The 23973-nt window shown below is 34.6% G+C and overlaps 1 protein-coding gene across 4 annotated transcripts in view; it reads right to left on the bottom strand.

Moving 5' to 3' along the window:
- Nucleotides 1-1805: 1805 nt before the first annotated feature.
- Nucleotides 1806-23973, bottom strand: part of LOC141551404 (acyl-coenzyme A amino acid N-acyltransferase 1-like) — a 117735-nt gene continuing 95567 nt past the window's right edge. For all 4 annotated transcript variants that reach the window (XM_074283022.1, XM_074283020.1, XM_074283021.1 and 1 more), the window contains 3 exons: nucleotides 17290-17792; nucleotides 4424-4626; nucleotides 1806-2490 (listed from right to left, as the gene is read on the bottom strand). In XM_074283022.1, the coding sequence (XP_074139123.1) occupies nucleotides 1897-2490; nucleotides 4424-4626; nucleotides 17290-17752 (1260 nt within the window). In that variant the 5' untranslated portion in view covers nucleotides 17753-17792 and the 3' untranslated portion in view covers nucleotides 1806-1896. The remainder of the gene's footprint in view (nucleotides 2491-4423; nucleotides 4627-17289; nucleotides 17793-23973) is intronic.

The following is a 23973-nucleotide window of genomic DNA, read 5'->3' as shown; positions in this document are numbered from 1 at the left end:
ATACAGAGATAAACAGCCAACACTATCAAATGTTGCACAGAATTCAAATTGCAGAGGAAAAGTCATCAGATTTTCTGATTAAGATTATTGGTCCCATGAGAGAAGAGTTTCAGTCAACTGATAGGAATAGAAGCCCTATCACAAAGGGTTGAAGAATAATGGATCATGACAAGGTACAGGCAGCACATTGGTACACACTATTCTTTAAAGTTAGTGAAGGAAGACAGAAGTGAGACTAACTTTAGAGTGATGTAGAATTTTTTAAAAATGATTTGAAAGGATAGGAGAAGCTTAAGTTTGTAGGCAGAAGGGAAAGAGTTTATAAAGAACAAGCTAAATAAAATAGTTTAATTTAGGGAATAACATTCTAGAGGATACAAGTGAAAATGAGATCACAAGAAGAAGGAAGATAAGGCCACTTGGCAAGAAAGGCCACAAGGTTATAAAACCATTAGTTCTAGAGTTAGAAGGTAGTTCAAGGGCCATGAAGCCCCCTACCCTTTCATGTGACAGATTAGAAACTGAGGTCCAGGGAAAGACCTTTCTATCCTTGAGTGAACTGAAAAGAGGAGAACAGGTGAAAAATATAAATTTAAAGACCAAGAAGAGAGAACTTCAAAGAGCTCACCTTGGATAACTGTCATCCTTAAATCAAATATGAAGTAAAGGCATCAAGTGAGAGTACAGAGGCCAGTGTAATAGGCTTGGAGAAGATGAAAGAGGGCTTGAAAAACAATTGTGGGAATTTCAATAGGTACTTGAAGAAAGACCAAAGGATTGGTGAGCAAGAAGAGTGAGAGCCCAGTAGAACCTAGAAAGTGTGAATTTGTAGGAGATCCAATCCAGTCAGCATGTTTTCTTGACATTGTTTAGCAATACTTGAAAATATTAGAGCAAAGAAAAAAGTGGAAGATGTAGCCCAAAATTGTAAATCATCCTGGAATTGGGGACTGACATAGAAGACAAGTGAGAAAGTCAAAGGGGCAAGAAAGACAAGGTATTAGATGGAATTATATTAAAATAATTCAGAATGGGCAATGAGATAAATAAAGATAGAAGTGGGCTGATGGAGTTGGAGAATAGGAAATAGTAAAAAATTCAAGTTTGTGAAGACACACAAAGTAGATGTGATGGAACAGAAGAAATGGAATGAAAAGAAAGATTTCCCAAGAAAAGAGCCAAAATTCTAAATCTTGCTAAAATCATCAATGAATATAAAAGAATGTTATGGAGTTCTTTTGGCAGTGCTAGTGATAATGTGCAGATGGTGGTATAAGTGGATGGTGTGGAGGTCAAGAGGAAATGTTTATAAGTGATGAAGGAAGAATGATTGACAAAAAAGGATTCTGAATAACAAGGATTAGGACAACCCTTTGTCTTGTGCTAGTGAGACAGAGGAAGTAGAGAAAGCTGCTTATGGAGAAGTAGCACAAAGAAAGTGCCAATAAAGGCAAGGGAATGAAATAAAAACTCAGGAAAAATCTTCAAGAGGAAGAAACAATCTGTAAAAGATCATCTCATTATATATTTAGATGCAATTAAGTATTTGCAAAAGTTACAAATGTATCCCATGACATATCCTCACATCTGCAGACTTCCAGACTTCCCACTGTGTTCTTGATTGTGTTACAGATCAGCTCTGGAAAAGGAAAAGTAGATCTTTAGTATGGTTAAAATACTTTCAGAATGAAGATGATTTGGAAGGGAAAGAGGAAAACAATTAAAAATTTTGTCAGCAGGTTGAAGGAAGTTGGATAAGATAGATTCAAATGGAAGGGAGAAATAGAAAAATAATGGTCTATCAGTGACTATGGAGTGTCACTTTATGAATTTATCTTTTCTACCATCCTCTTCCATTCTAAGGGTCTTCTCTCCCCATCAGAATCTTCTTCTTCTTCAGAGTTTGCTCCTGGAAGGAGTGAGGTGGTGCCTGAGGAATTTCTGGATCTCTCTCCAAGAATGTTCCTGGGCTATTGCATGGTAGCCAATATCACCTCCCCACAGAACGGGCTTTGAGAAAAAGGGGTTCCATGAAGCAAAGCACAATGGGGAATAGGGAGGCTCTATCAGGTGGCCAGCCCCAGGGTAGAAGAGCAGAGTCCCATTGTTTCTACCATGTCTCTTCAGCTGTTCCATTGCTTGTTCAGCATAAGCCTTGCTACTGAGACATTCATCTTTCTCTCCTACAATGAATAGAATATGACCTTGGGCCTTTTCTACCTGAAGGACACTCTGTTGGTTGACTTCAGCTTGAGGGTCTCCCTTGATGTGACGAAAATTTATTGCCCCCGATACATGTATCTGAGTGTACTCCTTCTGGTGGGGGATGGGATTGATGACAAGATCCCTGTATTTGCACTGAATCTCATGGATGGCATTGGTCCCATTGATACAGATGGTGGCTATAATTTGTTTCAGGTGCACTGCCATGGCCAGCCCAATCTCTGCACCTTTACATACCGAGATCACTCCAATCCCTGATTTGTAGATCTGAAAGATACCAAAGAGGAAGAAAGGGTAGGGAAGGAAGAACCCAGTTAGAATATCTCTCCTTTAGAAAGAAGACCATCCCAAAATCTGGGGGAAAGATGGATGGATATAAACCATCCTGAGCAGGAGTAGTCATTTGATTATTCAAATAACTGACCCTGCCTTTTCCCTAGAGCTCATTCTGAGACTCACAATTATTCTTCCCCAACCTTTTGAAAATAGCAGCAGAAAAATCATAATTTATGTTTTGACAGCCCATCCCTTATCACAAATATACTCTTCACACACATAAATACACATACAATATGGTATATAATTTAAAAACTGAAGCAAATTGAATTTAACTTTACTTAGAAACTTGGGGAAGTATAAATTTGGTAATATCTATTGAAAGAATTCTGGATGTTCTAGGCCTTTTAAAAAAGCATTGTCAATCATTTTATTGGGCAGGGATCTTGGTTATCAAATTTATTTTGCATTTCTTTAGTAAATGCATGTACATATGTATATACATTATATCTTCCCCAAAATAATGTAAGCTTCACAAAAGCAATGACAACATCAATTGCATCTTTGTAACCCCAGCACCTGGGCATGTTCCTGGTAGACAGGCCCTCAGTAAATGATTGTTGACTGAGAAATTCACTACGCAGGGGGTTCCAAAAATGTTAGTGCAGTATTAAGCTACGGAAGCTTAGTTATCACTAAAAATGTTGACATGTCATGAACATGGTCACCATGTAGCAGTAGATAGACCACTGAACCTGGAGTCAGCAAGGCCTGAGGTCAAATTCAGTTTTAGATACTCCCTAGAGTGTCATCCTGAGGAAATCACTTAGTTGCTGTTTGTGTTAATTTCCCTAACTATAAAATGGAGATAACAGCATCTATTGTATTCACTTGTTGTGAAAAGCCAACGAGATATTTGTAAAGTGTTTACTGCAGTACCTGGCTGAAAGTAGGAACTATATGAATGCATATTGCCTTCTTTTGCCTTTCCTTTTCCAGATTTCAGCCTATGATTCCATAATTATAAGAGTTAGTTGGTTGCCCACGGCACATGGAGAGTCAGTGACTTGCAAGTAAACACCACAAGAAAGATTTGGACTAGTCTTCCTCACTAGAGTCCAACATGCTAATGCACCCCCATGTTGCCTCTGGAAAACAGTTCATCTTTTTTATGCTGATGACAGTATTGCACAGAAATGAAGGCTAAGGAATATAAGTGATTGCAGCCAATGATAAGTGGAGATCTGGAAAGGGAACCAACAGGATCAAAAAGAGTGTACTAACCCAACTCTTTCTGGCCTATCTCAGATTGGCACCAGTGTTAGATACTAGTCTGTTTTTTCTACTTCAAAATAAAATACAACTCTCAATATTCATAGGTCATCTGAGGGCTAGGCTATTACCTATAATAATTGTTCTTAACCTAGCAAGTGAAATTCTTTAAATTGGGTAAGAAAAAAAAAAAACTACATCTTTATTGTGCTAATCATTAAAATTTAGCACTTCCTTTCATTATTTAAAAAAAATATTCTGAGATGGCGTCCATAGATATCATTAGACAGCTAAAGAAAAATGAGGAACCCCTAGTCTAAAGCCAACCTTCTAACAATAATTATAAATTCAACATCATGGGGCCCTCGTAGACCAGAGCCTAGCCAAAGGCATAATTCTCTCTATCTTTTGTGTGTGAATGGAGCATCATTGTCTAGATGTAATTTCGGCCATAGTCATTTCAGAGTAACTAACTAAATACTAAGTGAATTGAACTAAAAAAAAGTTTAAGCCATTTTTCAGCTCTGAAACTCTGATTCCTGAAAGAGTTCTTGAGGGATTCTGACTTGTTGGGTACCTACCTTATAAGTTTGTTCCAATTCGGGATTCAGATTAGTGACTCAAACCATTGTCTGTAAATTCTGAAACATACCTTTGGGTGGTGCATCAACATATTGGCAGCTTCCTCAAAATATTCCAGGTCTACTTCCGCTAAGTTGCTGGGCAAGTCTTCGTAGGCAAAATACGCCAAGGCCAGTACACCAAAACCATGGCTTGCCAAAAGACTGGCTCGAAATTCAACCAGGCCACCAATGCCACCAAATAAATCAATTACCCCTGGGAAAGGGCCTTTTCCTAAGACAAAAAGCAAACCAAGGAGCAATGACAAAGAGAACAAGAAAAAGATTTCTAGGCAAAGGTAGATAACAATGTAAAAAAAAAATTGAGGTAGTTTAAAATGAATGGCAAATAAGCTTTTTTTTTTTTTAACTTATAAATACACATGTTAACTATAATGGACATATGAAGAAAGGTCCTATCTGCATCCAGAGAAAAAATTGAAACAGAGAAGTGCGGGGCACGCACATACACACACACACACACACACACACACACACACACACACACACACACACACACACCTATTTGTTTCTAATATTGGACATCTCTAGGGTGGGAGAGGAAAAAACATTGAAACATTAGAGATAACTCTTAGGATGTAGTCTTACAACCAATTAAAAATTCATTTCATTGTATGATAATCTAGTTCACATGGCTCCATCTTCTCTAAAAGAATAGTATGAAATACTTTATCAAATGCCTTCTAAAAATCAACTACATTCCTTACACCTACCACTTCAATATCCTTGTTTAAAATTATTGAAAGATTGATATGAAATCACTGTTGTTATTATCATTATCATCATCATTATTGTTATTGTCATTATTATTATTAGTAGTAGTGATGTTGGCATTAATAGCAGTAGTGTCAATTTTATTATAATGTTTTTAGCCCTTTTTTTTTAGTTCACATAGAAATTATCCAAGGACAAGTTGATGTCTTACTTTTTCTTTTCTATTTAATATTCTGTGAATAACTTTACAGGTAGATAAAATTACTTTTTCATAATTGAATAAAAGTATTGGGTTTGTGTGTGAATGGAGCATCATTGTCTAGATGTAATTTCAACCATAGTCATTTCAGAGTAACTAACTAAATACTAAGTGAATTGAACTAAAAAAAGTTTAAGCCATTTTTCAGCTCTGAAACTCTGATTCCTGAAAGAATAAATTGGCTGAAGGCATCTTTACATAAATTTAATGGGGAAAGGACTGAAAGGATAACATCTACCCCTTCCTATTTCTACTTGGTTTTAATTCCTTCTAGTAGCTCTCTATGCCTTGAAATTTTTTCATTCCATTTAGGGAGATATTTATTAAAAATCATTGCTTTTAAATTTTTATGAATAATGTTTTACCTATATACTGAAGTCTATCATTTTCCATATACAAGTCCACATGATTCAAATAGTTTTTCACTTCATTGTCCATATATTTTTAGTTGAAATCATATGAATACACCCTCTGGTGGATCTTAGATACCTTCTAGGTGTCTAAGCCTTCTAGGCTTCTAACTGAATATAGAGATAAATAAATTGCTTTCAATTACATTTGACAATATCAATAACATGTACCTTTGTTGGTCATTCCTATTGCTTAGTAAAGTGGGATTTATTTGTTACAAATTTTATTTATGTGGATTTTTTTTCCTATCATGAGTTCTGAGAATATCAATTCCCTTCTTTTTTGATGCAGAAATGTTCATCTTTCTATAGTTGTCTTAGGGAATGAGTTCCATGTTTCATTAATAATGCATTGTAGGTTTTTGTTCTGGATCAGAGGTTCTTAACACCATTTTTTTCTATCAAAGACCCCTTAACAATCTGGTAAATCCTTATGGTCACTTTCTAAGAATTTTTTAAAAATTATAATGGAAGAAATGCTAAATTTTATTTTTTATTAAAGCTTTTTTATTTACAAAACATGTGCATGGGTAATTTTTCAACACTGACCCTTGCAAAACCTCCTGTTTCAAATTTTCCCCTCCTTGCCCCCACTTACTCCCCTAATGGCAGGTAGCCCAATACATAGATACATATATTTATTTATAATATATGTTAAATACATGTTAAAATATACATTAAATCACATGTATATATATAATTTATCTTTATACAGTTATCTTGCTGCACAAGAAAAGAAAAATCAAATCAAGAAGAAAAAAAATTAAAGAAAACAAGATGCAAGCAAACAACAGAAAAGAGTGAAAATGCTATGTTGTGGTCCACATTCAGTTCACACAGGCTTCTCTCTGGGTGTAGATGGGTCTCTTCATTACTGAACAATTGGAACTGGTTTATATCATCTCATTGTTAAAGAGAGCCACATTCATCAGAATTGATCATTGTATAGTCTTATTGTTGCCACGTATAATGATCTCCTGGTTCTACTCATTTTACTCAGCATCAGTTCATGTAAGTCTCTCCAGGCCTCTCTGAAATCATCCAGCTTGTCGTTTCTTACAGAACAATAATATTCCATGACATTCATATATCATAACTTATTTAGCCATTTTCCAACTGATGGGCTGATTCAGTTTCCAGTTTGTTGCCAATACAAAAAGGGCTGCCACAAATATTTTTGCACATGTGGATCCCTTTCCCTCCTTTAAGATAACTTTTGGATATAAACCCAATAGGAACACTGCTGGGTCAAAGAGTATGCACAGTTTGATAACTTTTTGAGCATAGTTCCAAATTGCTCTCCAGAATGGTTGGATCCATTCACAATTCCACCAACAATGTATCAGTGTCCCAGTTTTCCCACATCATCTCTAAAATTCATCATCTTTTTCTGTCATTTTAGTCAATCTGAGAGATGTGTAGTGGTATCTCAGAGTAGTCTTAATTTGCATTTCTCTGATCAATAATGACTTGGAGCACCTTTTCATATGACTACAAATAGTTTCAATTTCTTCATTTGAAAATTGTCGTTCATATCCTTTGACCATTTATCAGTTAAAGAATGGCTTGATTTCTTATAAATTTGAGTCTATTGTCTATATATTTTAGATACAAGGCCTTTATCAGAACCTATGAATGCAAAAATGTTTTCCCAGTTTATTACTTCCCTTCTAATCTTGTCTGCATTAGTTTTTTTGGCATAAAAACTTTTTAACTTAATATAATCAAAATTAACTATTTTGTGATCAATAACGATCTCTAGTTCTTGTTTGGTCACAAATTTCTTCCTCTTCCATAGGTCTGAGAGGTAAGCTATCCTCTGTTCTTCTAATTAGTTTATAATATAATTTTTATGTCTATATCATGAACCTATTTTTACTTTATCCTGATATACGGTGTTAAGTGTGGGTCAATGCCTAGTTTCTACCATACATAGTTTTTGTCAAACAGTGAATTCTTATCCCCAAAGCTGAAGTCTTTGAGTTTTCAAACATAGATTACTATAGTTATTGACTATTTTGTCCTGTGAACCTAAACTATTCTACTGATCAACTACTCTGTTTCAGTACCAAATGGTTTTGATGACTGCTGCTTTATAATATAATTTTAGATCTGATACAGGTAGGCCACCTTAATTTGCTTTCTCCCCCCCCCCCATTAATTCCCTTGAAATTCTTGACCTTTTGTTCTTCCAGATGAATTTTGTTGTTATTTTTTTTAGGTCAGTAAAATAGTTTCTTGGGAGTCTGATTGGTATGGCACTAAATAAATATGTTAGTTTAGGTAGTATTGTCATCTTTATTATATTCGCTCAACCTATCCAAGAGCACTTGATATTTTTCCAATTACTTAGATCTGACTTTATTTATATGGAAAGTTTTGTAGTTTTGCTCATATAGTTCCTGAATTTCCCTTGGCAGATAGATTCCCAAATATTTTATACTATGGATACTTATTTTAAATGGAATTTCTCTTTGTATCTCTTGCTATTGGATTTTGTTAATGATGTATAAAAATTCGGATGATTTACGTAGATTTATTTTTCAGCCTGCAACTTTGCTAAGTTGTGGATTATTTCTAATAACTTTTTACTTGATTCTCTGAGGTTCTCTAAGTATACCATCATATCATCTGCAACGGGTGATAATTTAGTTTCCTCATTACCTACTCTAATTCCTTTAATTTCTTTTTCTTCTCTTATTGCCAAAGCTAGCATTTCTAATACAATATTGAATAGTAATGGTAATAGTGGGCAACCTTGTTTCACCCCTGATCTTATTGGGAATGTTTCCAATTTATCCCCATTACATATGTTGCTTACTGATGGTTTTAAATAGATGCTACTATTTTAAGGAAAAGTCCATTTATTCCTATACTCTCTAATGTTTTTAATAGGAATGGATGTTGGATTTTATCAAATGCTTTTTCTGCATTTAATGAAATAATTATATGGTTTTTGTTAATTTGGTTATTGATATAGTCGATTATACTAATAGTTTTCCTAGTATTGAACCAGCCCTGCATTTCTGGTATAAATCCTACTTGGTCACGGTATATTATACAGGGAATGATTTTCTGTAATCTCTTTGCTGACATTTTATTTAATATTTTTGCATCAATATTCATTAGGGAGATTGGTCTATAATTTTCTTTCTCTATTTTCATCCTACTTGGTTTAGTTATCAGTACCACATCTGTATCATAAAAGGAATCCCTTCTATTTAGCCTACCCCTTCCCTTTTTGCCTTTCCCCTCCTACTTTTCAATAAGGTGAGAGAAGTTTCTCTGTAAACCAAATATATCTAATATTTTCTCTTTGAGCTAAATTTGGTGAGAGTAAGATTCACATAATGTTCATTTCCTTCCCTTCTTTCCCTTAAATATAAGGAGTTTCCTTTGCCTCTTTGTGAGAGGTAACTAATTCAGAGACTGGATTGGGTAATTAGCTAAGGGTCTTGGAGAAGATCAGAAAGAAGCATGTAACCTCTCCACCATCTTGGCTCTGCTTCCTCTCAAAGAGATCTTAAAGAAGGGAAAGGGACCCACATGTGTAAAAATGTTTGTAGCAGCCCTTTTTGTAGTGGCAACAAACTGGAAACTGAGTAGATGCCCATCAGCTGAAGAATGGCTGAATAAGTTGTGGTATATGAATGTTATGGAATAGTATTGTTCTGTAAGAAATGATCAGCAGGATGATTTCAGAGAGGCCTGGGGAGACTTACATAAACTGATGCTAAGTGAAGTGGGCAGATCCAGGAGATCATTATACATAGCAACAAGACTAAACAATGATCAATTCTGATGTTCATGGCTCTTTTCAACACTGAGATGATTCAAACCAGTTCCAATTGTTCAGTCTTGAAGAGAGATTTATACACCTAGAAAGAGGACTGTGAGAACTGAGTGCTGACCACAACATAACATTTTCACTCTTTCTGTTGTTTACTTGCATTTTGTTTTCTCTCAGGTTTTTTTCCTTCTTGATCCAATTTTTCTTGTGTAGCAAGATAACTGTATAATTATGTATGTGTGTGTACATATATATATGCATATATATGTATGTATGTATTGGATTTAACATATATTTTAACATATTTAACAAGTATTGTACTACCTGCCTATATAAGGGATGAGGTGGGGGGAAGAAGGAGAAAAATTGGGAATAGAAGGTTTTGCAAGGATCAAGTATGAAAAATTACCCATACATATGTTTTGTAAATAAAAAGCTTTAAAAAATTAAAAAAAAAAAGAACCAGTCAAATAAAAATTTAAACAAATAAATAAATAATAGAAGAAAATGCAAAATACCCTGGGAAACTGATCCAGGAAAGACAATCTAAGAATTATTAAACTCCTAAAAACCATGCTGGAAAACAAACAAACAAACCTAGATATCATTTTTCAGGAAATCATGAAGGAAAACTGCCAAACTGCCCTGTGGCCTAGAACAGGGGGGTAAATTAGCCATTGAAAAAATTCACCAATCAACTCCTGAAAGAGACCCCCAGAATGAAAATTCCAAGAAATATTGTAGCTAAAATTTAGAATTATCAGATAAAAGAGAAAATATTGCCAACAGTCAGGAAGAAACAATTCAAATATCAAGGAATCACAATCGGGATTACCCAGAATCTAGCAGCTTCCACTTTAAATAATCAAAGGGTGTGGAATCTGATATTCTAAAAGGCAAAGGAACTTGGATTACAGCCAAGAATCAACTATCCAGCAAAATATCTTTCAGGGGAAAAGATAGATATTCAATGAAATAGGGGATTTTCACTTATTTTTGATGAAAAGACCAAAGCTGAACAGAAAATTTGATCTTCAAATATAGAACTGAAGAGAAGCATAAAAAGGTAAAAAAGAAAAAAATAACTTACTTTTAAAAGCTAAAAAGTTTACATCCTTATATGAGAAGATGATATCTTTTTGAGATCTGTATCTCTGTTTTGGGTATACTTAGAAGGTGCAGGTATACTTTGATTTTATTTTGATGATATTTTAAAAAAATAGAGGTGGAAAAGGGATTCTACTTGAAGAAGAAGAAAATGGAATTAAAAATGGGGTAAATTACATCTCATGAAGAGGCAAAAAAAGACCTATTACAATTGAGGGAAAGAAGGGAAAGATGACATTGTGTGAATCTTACTCTCATCAGATTTGGCTCAAAGAGAGAATATCAAAATATCAGATATATTTAGTGTCATAGAGAAACTTGTCTCATCCTATAGGGAAGTAGGAAGGGAAAGGGAAAAAGAAAGGGGGAGACTAATAGAAAGGAGAACAGAAATAGAAGAGGAAAGATATAAGAAAGGGGGAAGAACTGTAAAAGGGGAGGGCTGTTTGAGAGAGGTGGTGGTCAGAAGCAAAATACTGAGGAGAAGGGAAATAGGGAAAGGGAAGAGAAAAGTTTAACTTGGGGAAAACAAGATGGAAGGAAATAGTAATTTTAACCATGTATGTGAATGGGATGAACTGAAAGCCAATAGCAGAGTGGACTAAAAGCTGAACTCCTACAATATGTTGTTTACAAGAAACATATTTAAACCAAAGTGATATCTACAGAGTAAAAAAAAAGGCTGGAACAGAATCTATCATGATTCAGCTGAAGTAAAAAAAAAAAAAAAAAAAAAAGCAGGGATAGTAATCCTCATCTCAAATCAAGCAAAAGCAAAAATACATTTAATTAAAAGAGATAAGGAAGGAAACCACAATTATTCTCTCATTCATTATGTTAATAGCACATAGGCTTTTTTTTTCACATTTGATTCAACACTTATGAACACAGATATGGTCAAAAATGTTTCCCAGATCCTCCATCATTGGGCTCTTTCTTTCCTCAAATGTCTGCTTCTCAATTCCCAAAATATAATTTTGAATTAATGCTGGATTCTTTATTTTGTTGTTTAGTTTTGTTTTGTTTTTGGTGCTGCTTTGACTTCTAATATCACCTTAAGTTTTGGGCTCTCCCTTTGAATAGCTGATTAAACTTGTCAAGAATTTCTGATATTTTGATTATCCAGATTCCATTTTGTTATTTTTTTTTGGTGACTTTGAGAGATATATGTTAAATCGTGTTCCAGTTAATCATTAAAATAATCTTTTTAAGTCTTTCCATACATTTTCAATGGTTTTCTCAAGCCATTTCTATCATAATGGTATTTGACATCTGTCCTTAGGAATTTGGCTAGATAGTTCCACTTTTACTATTAGGTTGCATACAGTATATAATAAAATATCCTGTATTATTACAGGATGTAATGTAATAATATCCTTCTTATTACTGGTTCTGGTAGTTAGGAAGACTTGAGTTCAAATCCAGTTACAGACACTTAATTAGCTAAGTGGTTCTACTCAAGTCACTTATTCTCTTGTCTGCCTGAACTTCTTCAACTAGAAATGAAGAGAATACTAAAATTTACCTCCCAGGGGTGTTGTGCAGATCAAATGAGATAGTATTTGTAAAACACTTAGCACAGTGCCTGGCACATAATAGTTACTTAATAAGTGATGGCTTCATTTTTCCCCCTATGACCCTTATCATAATAGCTATAGCATATACTCATATGGCAGACCTGAAATATCTTTGCACCCTTTATCACATAGCATAGAATGTCGTGTTTATTTGTGATAGATATAAGATATCCCATCTTCTAAAAATCATTCTCTTTTGGTATGATTGTTTTACTCATTGGATTTGTGCCATTAAACTAAAAAAGACATATTGAAATTTCCATTCTGCATTACTACCTCCTTTTCTAAATTGTTAAAGTCATGGCATTATTTTTGTCACCCATTTTATTATTATGTAGCACTATAGGAGTTTGTATTAAATATAAATTTCCAATACTCTCATGTACTTTAGATTTAAGGACCTCATCTATTTTCAATTTTTCCTCATCATAAATGGGTTTAAGAATGAAGTTATTTCTATTTTTTAACTTAAATAGAAAATAGCAAAAAAAATTAGAAAAAGAAGAAAATTGTCATATGCACAGAACATACAGAAAGATTCAAAATATGTAATGATAAATTACCATTTCAAGAAAGCATATATAATAATGATCTTCCTCCCCTTTCTCTCCCAAGAAGCCTACAGTTAAGCATGAATATATTTATGTCTATATATGTCTTCTCAACCAGGGTCACGTCTAAGTTCAATCCTCCCAGACTCTGGCCCTTGAATCCTGACACCATCCCTGCCCAGAAGGTAAAAGTTCCCTTGGTTGGGGCTGAGGCTAGCTAGTCTCTGGGCTCCCTGCTTGCTGTTTCACAGGAGCTAGCCTGAAGGTGCTTACACTTCATGGGGTCCAAACCTCCATCTTTCTTCAGGTCTTCTCTTGTTCTCCCAAGAGTACCCCAGTTTTGTTTGAAGTCTTACTTGTTTTATGTCCACCTACATTCACCTTGAGGAACAATTTTGTTTTGTCTGTGGGGGGGAAATCTGGAGAGCTTACATCTTTTCCATCATTTCCCACCATCCTCTCCTGAAGTTATTTCTTATGATTACCCTTATGATTACCAAATACATATTGTAACTCTAAACAGAGGATATAGTTAATGAAAATCACCAAGATTGATCTATTTCCAATAGAGATAAAGTATTTGTACATAATGAAAGTATAATATATTTCATTTGTACTGTTGAGTTTGTCTGCCTCAGTGATTAACACACAGTTCTAACATAGGATACTGGTGTTTCTGATTTATTCTGATGTATCCTGTTTTCTTGGCATGTAAAAAGAAAGAGTACCTCTTTCTCCACTGCATTACACTTAAAGCTGATTATCACAATATCTGTAACTCTGCCATCTATGCCACTTTATATACTCCTAAATTCATAGAATCAATTTCATCATACAGGCTGGCACTAACCTAAGTAATGGTAAGACCAAAGCCCAGTTAGTCAATGTCTCTCAGTTCCTCATAGACTTTCACAGAAATACCTTGGTCTTTGGCATACAAAGCATCCACAATATTTCACCCTTCTTGGAATTCCTTTTTTTTTTTTTAATAATCCTACCTACTCAATGGATTGTGTTTTAGTGAGTTATTATTAACAGCAGCAGCAGCATTTCATCTTTGTTATGATTTTTTCATTCTTTTCATATTATTTAGAAGGAGCCCAGATGAAAAGGATTCTGATACAATTCATGATTGAACTAAATTTCTTTTATATTTAATGTCTTACATCATTGTAGAAATAGATAAAAATAACTCCTTTTTATATTGAAATAAAAATATTATGATATAAATTCATCCTCTATGAATTCATTGAAACCATCCTCAGTGTAATTCTAACAGCATACAGGATATCTGGGATCATCACAATTTTCCCTCTTGCAGCTTTGTTGTTATTGTTGTTATTGTTCAGTCATATTTGACCTTTTGGGACATCATTTGTGGGTTTTTTTGGCAAAGATACAAGAGCGGTATGTCTTTTTTTCTCTAGATGATTTTCAGATGAGGAATCTGAGGCAGACAGAGTAAAGTGACTTTGTGGATGCAGTAAGGGTCTGGAGCTAGATTTGAACTCAAGAACAGGAATCTTTCTGATGTCAAGCCTAGCACTCCATCCCCTGCCCCATCTAGCTGCATACCTCCTCTAAGTCTTTCTTTTAAAAGTTTTTCATCTTATGTAGCTTGGAAATTAGAGGCATTTGGTATGGTGACAACTATTTTAAATGTTGCTCTTAGTACCATGGGAGCCGAGTATGGACCACAACATAGAATTCTCACTCTTTCTGTTATTGTTTGCTTGAATTTTATTTTCTTTCCCAGTTTTTTTCTTCTTGATCCAATTTTTCTTGTTTAGCAAAATAACTATATAAATATGTATACATATATTGGATTTAACATATATTTTAACATATTTAACATGTACTGGGCTACCTACCATCTAAGGGAGGAGATGGGAGGAAGGAGGGGATAATTTGGAACAGAAGGTTTTGCAAGGGTCAATGTTGAAAAATTACCCATGCATATGTTTTGTAAATAAAAAACTTTAATTAAAAATGTTGTTCTTACATTGTGTTAATTAATCAGGGTCATATTTGGGCAACTGTGAGCAACAATTTAGGCTATTAAGTCCAGTTCTGGTTCAGTATATTGGTAGATTTCTCCAGATATTTATATTTGTAAGATAAGAGATTTGTCATGTCAGTTCATGAAAGAGAATGTGCTTTTGGACATATAATTCGAACCATTACTTCATGTCTGCTATATATTTATAACTTTCCATGCAGAAGTTTCTGCCACTTCCTTACATAATCTATGTTGACTGCTAAGCCCAAACTCCTTAAAGATAATCTTTTCTATTACTTCTTGGGATAATGACCTGATCCTGAATTGCCATCATAAACTCTTCATTTCCAAAACAAATCTGCATGCCTTAGACAATGGTTCATGACTTCCCTGGAAAGTATTAATGGTGGCCAGATACAGATATCGCTTGAGGACAGCTTTTTGATTCTTATCTTAGCTATTTCTGAAGTTTCATCCCCAGCACTGAGTTAATTCAACAAATCTATTGGAGTGTATCTCCTTTGAGCTTCAGTTATTACTCAAGGAAATGATATAAGATCATCTCAAAGTATTTTTGCAGACTTTTAATCCATTTGTCATGTACTTTAAGAATTGTTTCAATCTTCTTTTTGCTTTTTTGCTTAGGAAGAAATAATTGTTGGATAGTTGCCTTATGATGATGGAGCTTAGGCATAATTAATATTGTACAAATTGTTTTAAGATATTTTTCAAAATTTTTATGACTAACTTTAGCATTCCAAGGGCATGCATTAGGACTACCATTGGTTGATTGATTTAAATGTTGGCTTCCCATTCAGTTTTGAATTCAATATGCCAATAAATCTCTTAATACATTCAGTCGCAGCCTTTTCCTCAATATATTTATGCTTTACATGACCTACCTGAAAGAGACCAAGCTATTTGTGGCTATCATATTCTTCTCTTCATTTCAAGCTTGAATGCTTCAGGTTCTAGCTTTCATTGTCATACATTAATAATCTTACATTTACTGATTCAAAACATCTTAATATCACTGGGGAAAGATTCCATAAGGCAAGGAGGCTATTTAAGATGTTTTTGGGGGAAGTCATATAACAATGTTACCCATGCACATCAAATAATTAGGATGCTTTAATTCAATCCCCATGCCCTTTATTTTGGAAACCATACTTAGCTCTATTTGGGAGATATGATAATGGTATAAATATAGGAAGAATCATAATGAGTTCAAATTGTCTCCCTTGAGGGGGGAAATTGTTGGTGGCACATTTTAAATACAGAAGCTTTTCATGTGACCATCATATACTCTGGGGACAACTGGGTAGCACAATGGATAGAATGGATAAAATACCAGAACAGAACTAGTACCATCTTACTGAGTTTAAATCTGGCCTCATACACTTATTGCTTGTGTGACCCTGGAAAAGTCATTTAATCCTGTTTTCCTCAGTTTCCTTATCTGTTAAGTGATTTGAAGAAGAAAATGGCAAACCACTCCAGTATCTTTGCCAAAAAAGCCCCAAACAAGGTCAGTCACAAAGAGTTGGACACTACTGAAACAACTAAACATCAACAAAATCATATACTCTAGTATTTTCATGTTACTTGGATCAATTTCACATATTATTATTATTATTATAATAAGCCATAAGAGTAGGACCTGAATCAAAGAGTTTGAATATTCAAGAATTCAACATAAATGTTATGGTACTTGTTAATATTTTATTTAATATTTAATAATAATAAATTACCCCTTATACAACTGAGATGTTTTAGCAGATCCTTTTTTAAATCTCAGCCAACATGCTATTTTTGTCTAAGAGTTTGTAGGTTATTGGTTATTTTAATAATGGAAGCTAGAAGTGCTTTATATATAAAGTAAATAGTGATGCAATTAGCCTATATCTGGAAAGATCACTTTTTTGGTAATAAAGGCAGATTAAAATAAAGTTGTGTCAATGAAGGTGGGACTGGGCATACATCTGAAAAGAAGCTAGAAATGCCTTCTTAATAATTTATATACCAATAAATTTGAACCAACTCTGAAATACTTTAATTTTGCTTAGAGGCTACAGTTTAAATCACCACCCTTGAAGTAACTTTTTTCATTTGTCAGATCATTTGTACATGTTTTCTGCTTCCTGTTTGATCCAATTTGCTTTTTAGTTAACATCAGGCTTCTTTCAATCATATAGAAATACAGAAACCTCCCATATCTTCTTTATTTGGGGATTCTCTCTTATCTCTGATTTTTTACTTCCCAAGCCTCTAGTAAAGTTTTAGGTTGCCGTTGAATCATTTTTTTTTATTTATTTATTTTTGTTGTTGTTGTTTTGACTTTTATCAAGTCCAGGGTTCTATTCATTAAACAATGTTGTCTCAATTTCTAATAAAGAGGTTATTATTATTATTACTCCCTGAAAACATTCAAAACCATCAATGCAAAAAATTTTTTAAAATGTAATCCCACCTGGAGGGAGAAAGAAGGCTCCTCGAACTCTACCTTCTCTAATTGGGATCCGCTGTAGCCCAGGACTTGAGAACCAACGTTCTATCATCTGGCTAGCCTTTGGTTGAACCTCAGGAGAATCCTCCAAGATAAACGAATCATAAAGGTCAAGTTGTATGTAAAAGGGGCTGTTCATTACATCCTGCTTCAATAATCGCCGAAATGGATTCACAGGCTTCAAGGACCAGAAGAGACCCATAGGATGGATGCCCATATAGTCACCCCCAAGAGCAGCTGCTTGTTCTAGGTTAACATTGCCATCCTCATCAGCCTTGTAGAAGGCTCGAGACTGGAAGAGCTTTCCTTTTTCATCTGTCAGTGATGCCTTGAAGGTTACCATCTGAAAAGGTTTAAGTCCAGTTGCTTTGATGGACAATGGCTCATCAGCAAGAGCTGTTTCTGGGATAACTATCAGCTGGAACATTGGCAAATAACAATGTGTAGGAGGGGAATGTTATCTTGACCTATAAAAAGTAAAAACAAAGAAACAAAAAATCATAAATATATAATTTTAAAATATAGGATAAGAAGGATGAGTAGGGGAGAGGAAGGAAAAGAAGAAGAATATCAATAAAAAATAGTTAAAGATGGTGAAAAGTAATAGTAAAGATAAGAAAAGGAAGAGAAAAGGAAGGAATGAAGGAAAAGATAAAGGAGGGAGGGAGGGAGGGAAGGAAGGAAGAGAGGAAGGGAGGGAGGGAAGGAAGGAAGAGAGGAAGTGAAGGAGGGAAGGAAGGAAGAGAGGAAGGGAGGGAGGGAGGAAGGAAGGAAGGGAAGAAGGAAGGGAAGGAAGGGAAGAAGGAAGGGAAGGAAGGGAAGAAGGAAGGGAAGGAAGGGAAGGAAGGAAAGGAAGGGAAGGAAGGAAAGGAAGGGAAGGAAGGAGGGAAGGTGATGAGGGTTGGGGTCCCTTTAAGATTCCTAATTGCCCAACCCATGACTGACCTTGATTCACAAATCCTGGTTAAAGGCACCCTTTGAATATCCGGGCCCAGCCCCACTCTCAGCTCAGCTTCCCTCAGCCCTCACCAGATCTGGGCTAACTGAAAAGCCCGCCAGAACTGGGTACTGCCCCTCATCTTCTAGGTATAAAAGAAACAAGCTGGAACGCCCTCTTTGCAGTAGCCCTCCCAGCCACCTCTGGGCCTGGCATCTTTCTAACTGAGCTTTACTTCCAAATTCCTACAATAAACCTTTTATTTATCAATCTAGGTTTTCGGGCCTGTAAATTCATTTTACAGGGGACGCTGTGCCTCATGGGATTATGCGCCGACAAATGGGATTCCCCCTTTCCTTTCTCTCATTAAAGGGAAGGAGGGAGTAAAGGAGGGAGGGAGGGAAGAGATAGGTATACTGTACAGATACTGGGAAGTTCTCAGAAGAAAATTTTAAAAAGAAGTCAATATGTCTACTATCAACCCATATGTTTATAATAAAGTCTCCTGTTTCTTTACACACTGCAGAAAGAATGAGAAGCAAAAAAAAAAAGAACTAGAGTTTCTAACAGAAAAAAAGTAATTCAATCTCTTCAAGTTTTCACTGAGATTTAATAAGAACCATGATTAGAATATAGTTCCAGGAAGAAAAGTAATTATAAAGAAAATTTAAAACTCCAGTAAGGAAGTATGATTAGTAAAGAAAAACATAAACAAGAAATTATATTTGCAAGTGATATCATATTACTTTGTGAAGCACATAATACCAAAATCTCCTAAGAATTAAAATGGTGAAGAAAGAGAAAGAATAAGAGAAGGAAGAGGAGGAGGAGAAATATGAAAAAGAAGAGAAAGTAGATGAGAAAATAGGAAGAAGTAAAAGGAAAAGTAAACTACTATTCCCAAGAATGACAAAATGAATCCAATACTTGGGCATTAATTTACCAAAATCCGAACAATACCCATATAAAGACAACTATGAAACAAGTTCAACATCAACAAAATACCAATTAAACAACTAATGAGACTTTTAGGAATGTTTCTATAGATGTGAGTGGTTTCCTATCAAACACCCAAAACAGTATCTTCTCGATTATCCAGCCAATGCTGTGGATCTAAAGAGACTTCAAAATCTAGTTAAGTTAGAAATATTATACAAATTAATTTATAAATTGAGTACAAATCAATCAAAATATTAATTGACTACTTAACAAAATTGAAGTGATAAAGAGATGCAAAGATATGGAAATATATCAAGATGTGAAACAAAAAAGATTTGCGTTCAAAGTTCCAAATTTTAAAAAATATGCTAAAATTCCTTAATAATTAGGGAAATGCAAATCAAGACAAATTTAAGATGCTTGCATTTACTAGAAAGGTGAAAACAACAGTAAAGGAAGAATATAAAGTCCAATATTAGCAGTATTGCAAGAAAAACATTTAATATATAATTTGTGGTAAATGCAGTAAATTATAAAAATCAAATTGTCACTAAGTAATTACATTTCTAGAAATTAATCCTCAACAGGATATGTACATTCCAATAGATTATGGCCAAAAGCCACAATCAGAAAATTTTCTAAGGGTAAGCCCTAAAATGTAAGAAGTCTAGGAATAAAACCATCAAGAACAGAAGACACATAGATCTTCTGTCTGTAATAGCAAACAATCTCTCTCCTTCCCTCCCTCTTTCCTCTCTCTCTCTCTCTCTGTCTCTCTCTGTGTCTCTCTGTGTCTCTGTCTCTGTCTCTCTCTCTCTCTCTCTCTCTCTCTCTCTCTCTCTCTCTCTCTCTCTCTCTCTCTTTCTTTCTCTCTCTAATATACACACACAAGGAAATGGTCAAAAATTGGAGCATGACTAAGCAAATTATGCCATTGAGAGACACAAAGAGTAAAATGCCAATGAAAAATGATTATATATCAAAATAGAGATTTCATGCAAAGAAAGCATAAAGAGTTTTCCTATAATCTCACAACAAGGTATGAAAAAACTCTCTAATCAAATAGATTATGGAGTGTTTTAGTTATTGTATAAAGGCAACTGAAACCATACAGGTTGACTGAGAGAATCAGTCACCTCTTAGTCATAAGTATATGTGTATACATGTATGCATATAAAAATATATACATATACACACACATATATACATATATACATATATATACAGATTTTTAAATTTTGTTTTCAATGCACAGAACAATGAAATAGATGATTATATGTGAAACTGCAAATTTACCATATACAACTTGTTATATTCTCCAAATACATAAGTTATCATGTAAATTTCCTTTTTCTCCCCTTTCCCCACTGCCCTAGAGATGGTTACCATTACACACAAATAGGTATGTATGTATATATTAAATTATTCTATACATACTTCTATTTATCAGCTTTTTTCTGCATGTTGAGTCCTCATATGTCCTTTATTTTTATTTTATGTGTATTTATTGTGTATTTAGAATAATCAAAATTACTTAGTCATTCAAAATAGTTCTTAAAATAATAATGCTTCTGATGGACGTGACCATCTTCAACAATGAGACGAACCAATCAGTTCCAATAGAACAGTAATGAACTGAACCAGCTACACTCAGCGAAAGAACTCTGGGAGATGACTATGAACCACTACATAGAATTCCCAATCCCTCTATTTTTGTCCACCTGTATTTTTGATTTCCTTCACAGGTTAATTATACACTATTTCAAAGTCCGCTTCTTTGTGTGCAGCAAAACAACTGTTTGGACATGTATACCTATATTGTGTTTAATTTATACTTTAACATATTTAACATGTATTGGTCAACCTGCCATCTGGGGGAGGGGGGTGGATGGAAGGAGGAGAAAAATTGGAACAAAAGGCTTGGCAATTGTCAGTGCTGTAAAATTACCCATGTGTATATCTTGTAAATAAAAAGCTATAATAGTAAAAAAAATAAAAATAAAAAAATAAAATAATATTGCTATTATTGTATACAATGTTCTCTTGTTTCTACAGATAAGCACAATTTTTAAGAGTAGGAGGCAATCAAAGTTTAGAGCAGTTTCTGGACTAAGAGCACTGGGTTTGGGGGAAGGAGAGGATTTTCCCAATTCTAAGTCTAGCATCAGTAATATTGTAAACCTTCAGCAGAAAGATGGAAGGGGTGAAGCTCAGGAAGGAGACCAGGCTTTCTTAAGGGGCAGCTTGGTTTAGATTTGGAAAAAGAAGAGAAGGTTAAAGTTCTTATGTTGATCAATAAGGGGAATAAACCCATGAGTAGTTGCTGTACTTCCAGTTTAGGTGAAGGAAACCAATCTTTAAAAATTGAGTGATATTTTGTCTTCTTCCAGTCCAAAAAATCCAAGTTTAGGTGCTCCACCACACAGACAAACATCATTATTCATCATCATCACTGAAAGTTCTGGAGCAAAAGCCATTTTATTATGAAGTCTGGTCCTCATTAGAGATCCATTTCATTTCCCAGGTACATAGCATTTACTGAATAATCAAGAGAATCCTGTCACTGGTCTTTGACAGAAAATGATCCCTCATCTATAAAGAACATTCCAAAAGTCTTAAAAGATTGAAGAAATGGGAAATTTTGGAATACCCTGTAACATAATTTCATTTCTCTTGGCCTCATTTTCCATACCTGCCAGATTCTAGAGAGGCCACAGTGGCTAGTGGATCGCTTGAGTTCAGGAATCAAAAATTAGTTTAACAACTAATTATCCCTTCCAACTTTAAATCCAGATCATTACTATTATAATCACAGAAAGTCTGAGGTAATGGATAAGATTTACTAGAAATGCTAATGTCCAAGGAGACAAATTTCATTTTGTATGTATCATTAGGACATAATGAACTAATATCATGACTAGAGCATTACTCTAAAAAGGTCATTTTCATAATAAAAGAATAGTAAAAGAGAGGAGAAGGTTGGGCTAAAAGGAATTATATTCATATTAAGTCATATCAGATCAACAAGATGGAGAACTAGACATTTTATTCAATCCTCACATCCTCTCAAGATATATCCAAAAATATATATGCTGAAGATAAGGAACTTCAATTGTCTGCATGATCTAGAATACTGGAACTCAAAAAAATATAAAATAACTTCATGAACCTTAAGACCTACCTGGTTCTCAACACTGAACTCTGCCTCACACTGCTCTAGGCAACAAGACTAAAAACTATTCTATCCAACTCATCCATGCTTTTAACAAAAGGCAAATTCTAAGTTCCTGCCCCCCCCCTTCCTTCTTCACACTGCTGTGGCAATCCAAGCTCCAAACTGCAAAACTGAGTCCCTGATAGCTTTAAGGGGCTGAAACTCTTAAGTTAATGCACTGAGGTTGGAAAATCGAGCACTTGAGGCTAATTACTGATTGGACAATATAGGAATATGCTTGGAAAATGTCCCTTCCCACTATCCTGTGCTGGCCCATTTACTTCACTTCTACCGCTAAAGACTGTTTTTAATAAAGACTGTTGCTTATCCTTACTCGGGCTGATTTTAAGGTATCCAGGGTCCTAAGGTGGTTGCCACAGATAGCCAGAACTGAAACAGTACCCCATGCTAGAAAAGATCTCTGCAAGAGAAGAGAGGAACAGAGCAAATGGGGCAAGACAAGTATCTACAATTGAAATAGAATTCAACTCCACACCCCAGACTACCACCCTCCTTTTTCTAGGGCATCAGACATCCAAACTCCAAAAGACAGAAATCATATTTCAGGGTATTACAACACCAGCATGGCTGCACTTGATGAGACAGAGGACCCTCTAGTATTTGAAGAGAACATGTAACAACAACACACTGTTCCTGAGTGATTTAAAAGAGAAATGAGAATTATGAAAGCAGAACTTGTGGCCTAAACAGTGGAACTAATTGGAAGAACAGAAAAACTTAAATCTGCAATGTCAAGCTTGGTTCAACAAAGGAAAAAAAACCCAACAATAACTGATTGGAAATGCAAATAAATAAAAGTGAAGGGCAATCTAGAAAAAGAAGCAACAAGCAGTAACAACATTAAAGGAAAACATGCTTTCTTTTAAACAAAATATAATATCAAAGAGAGATTGCATAGAGACAATTTAATGATTAAATATTCCTCCCAGAACAACAGTGCAAACACTGTAATGCAAAAGATTAAACTGCCTAGAACATCTGAATAAAGACAATGAAACACTAATTAAAAGAATTAATAAATCATCTCCAGAAAACATCTAACTACAAAATCCTGGAATTATAAATGGTAAAGTTTAACAATTCAGTTCGGGAAAAAAAACAAAAAAAAACTCTGAAACCAATCAAGAGAAAGACCTTCAAATATAAAGGAAAGGAAATTTGAATAACACAAGCTTATTCTGTAATCACCAGAAAATGAGGGAGGAAATGGAATGTGTCCAAGAATATTGAAGCTCAGGTTGTAAGCCTAGGATGACTTACCTGAAATTCTGAGTTTAATTATAAATGAAAAAAAATGGATGTTCAATTCAGAGTTGTTTGAAATATTCCTAAGGGAAAAAAATAGACCCAAGGACATCATTTGCTTCTCAAACACCTTAGTCAACAGAAGTACTGGAAAGTGAAGAAATACAGCATCACAGAGTCACACCAGAGAGATCCAGGTTTATAAACATGAAATGGGAAAAGATCAAACTAAGACAATCTCAAGGGCTAACAAACGCTTACTAAAATGTGAAAACAGATACAGTACAACAAA

The sequence above is a fragment of the Sminthopsis crassicaudata genome, chromosome 1, assembly GCF_048593235.1.
Source record: "Sminthopsis crassicaudata isolate SCR6 chromosome 1, ASM4859323v1, whole genome shotgun sequence".
NCBI lineage: Eukaryota > Metazoa > Chordata > Mammalia > Dasyuromorphia > Dasyuridae > Sminthopsis > Sminthopsis crassicaudata.
This window is presented reverse-complemented; position numbering and strand designations above follow the sequence as displayed.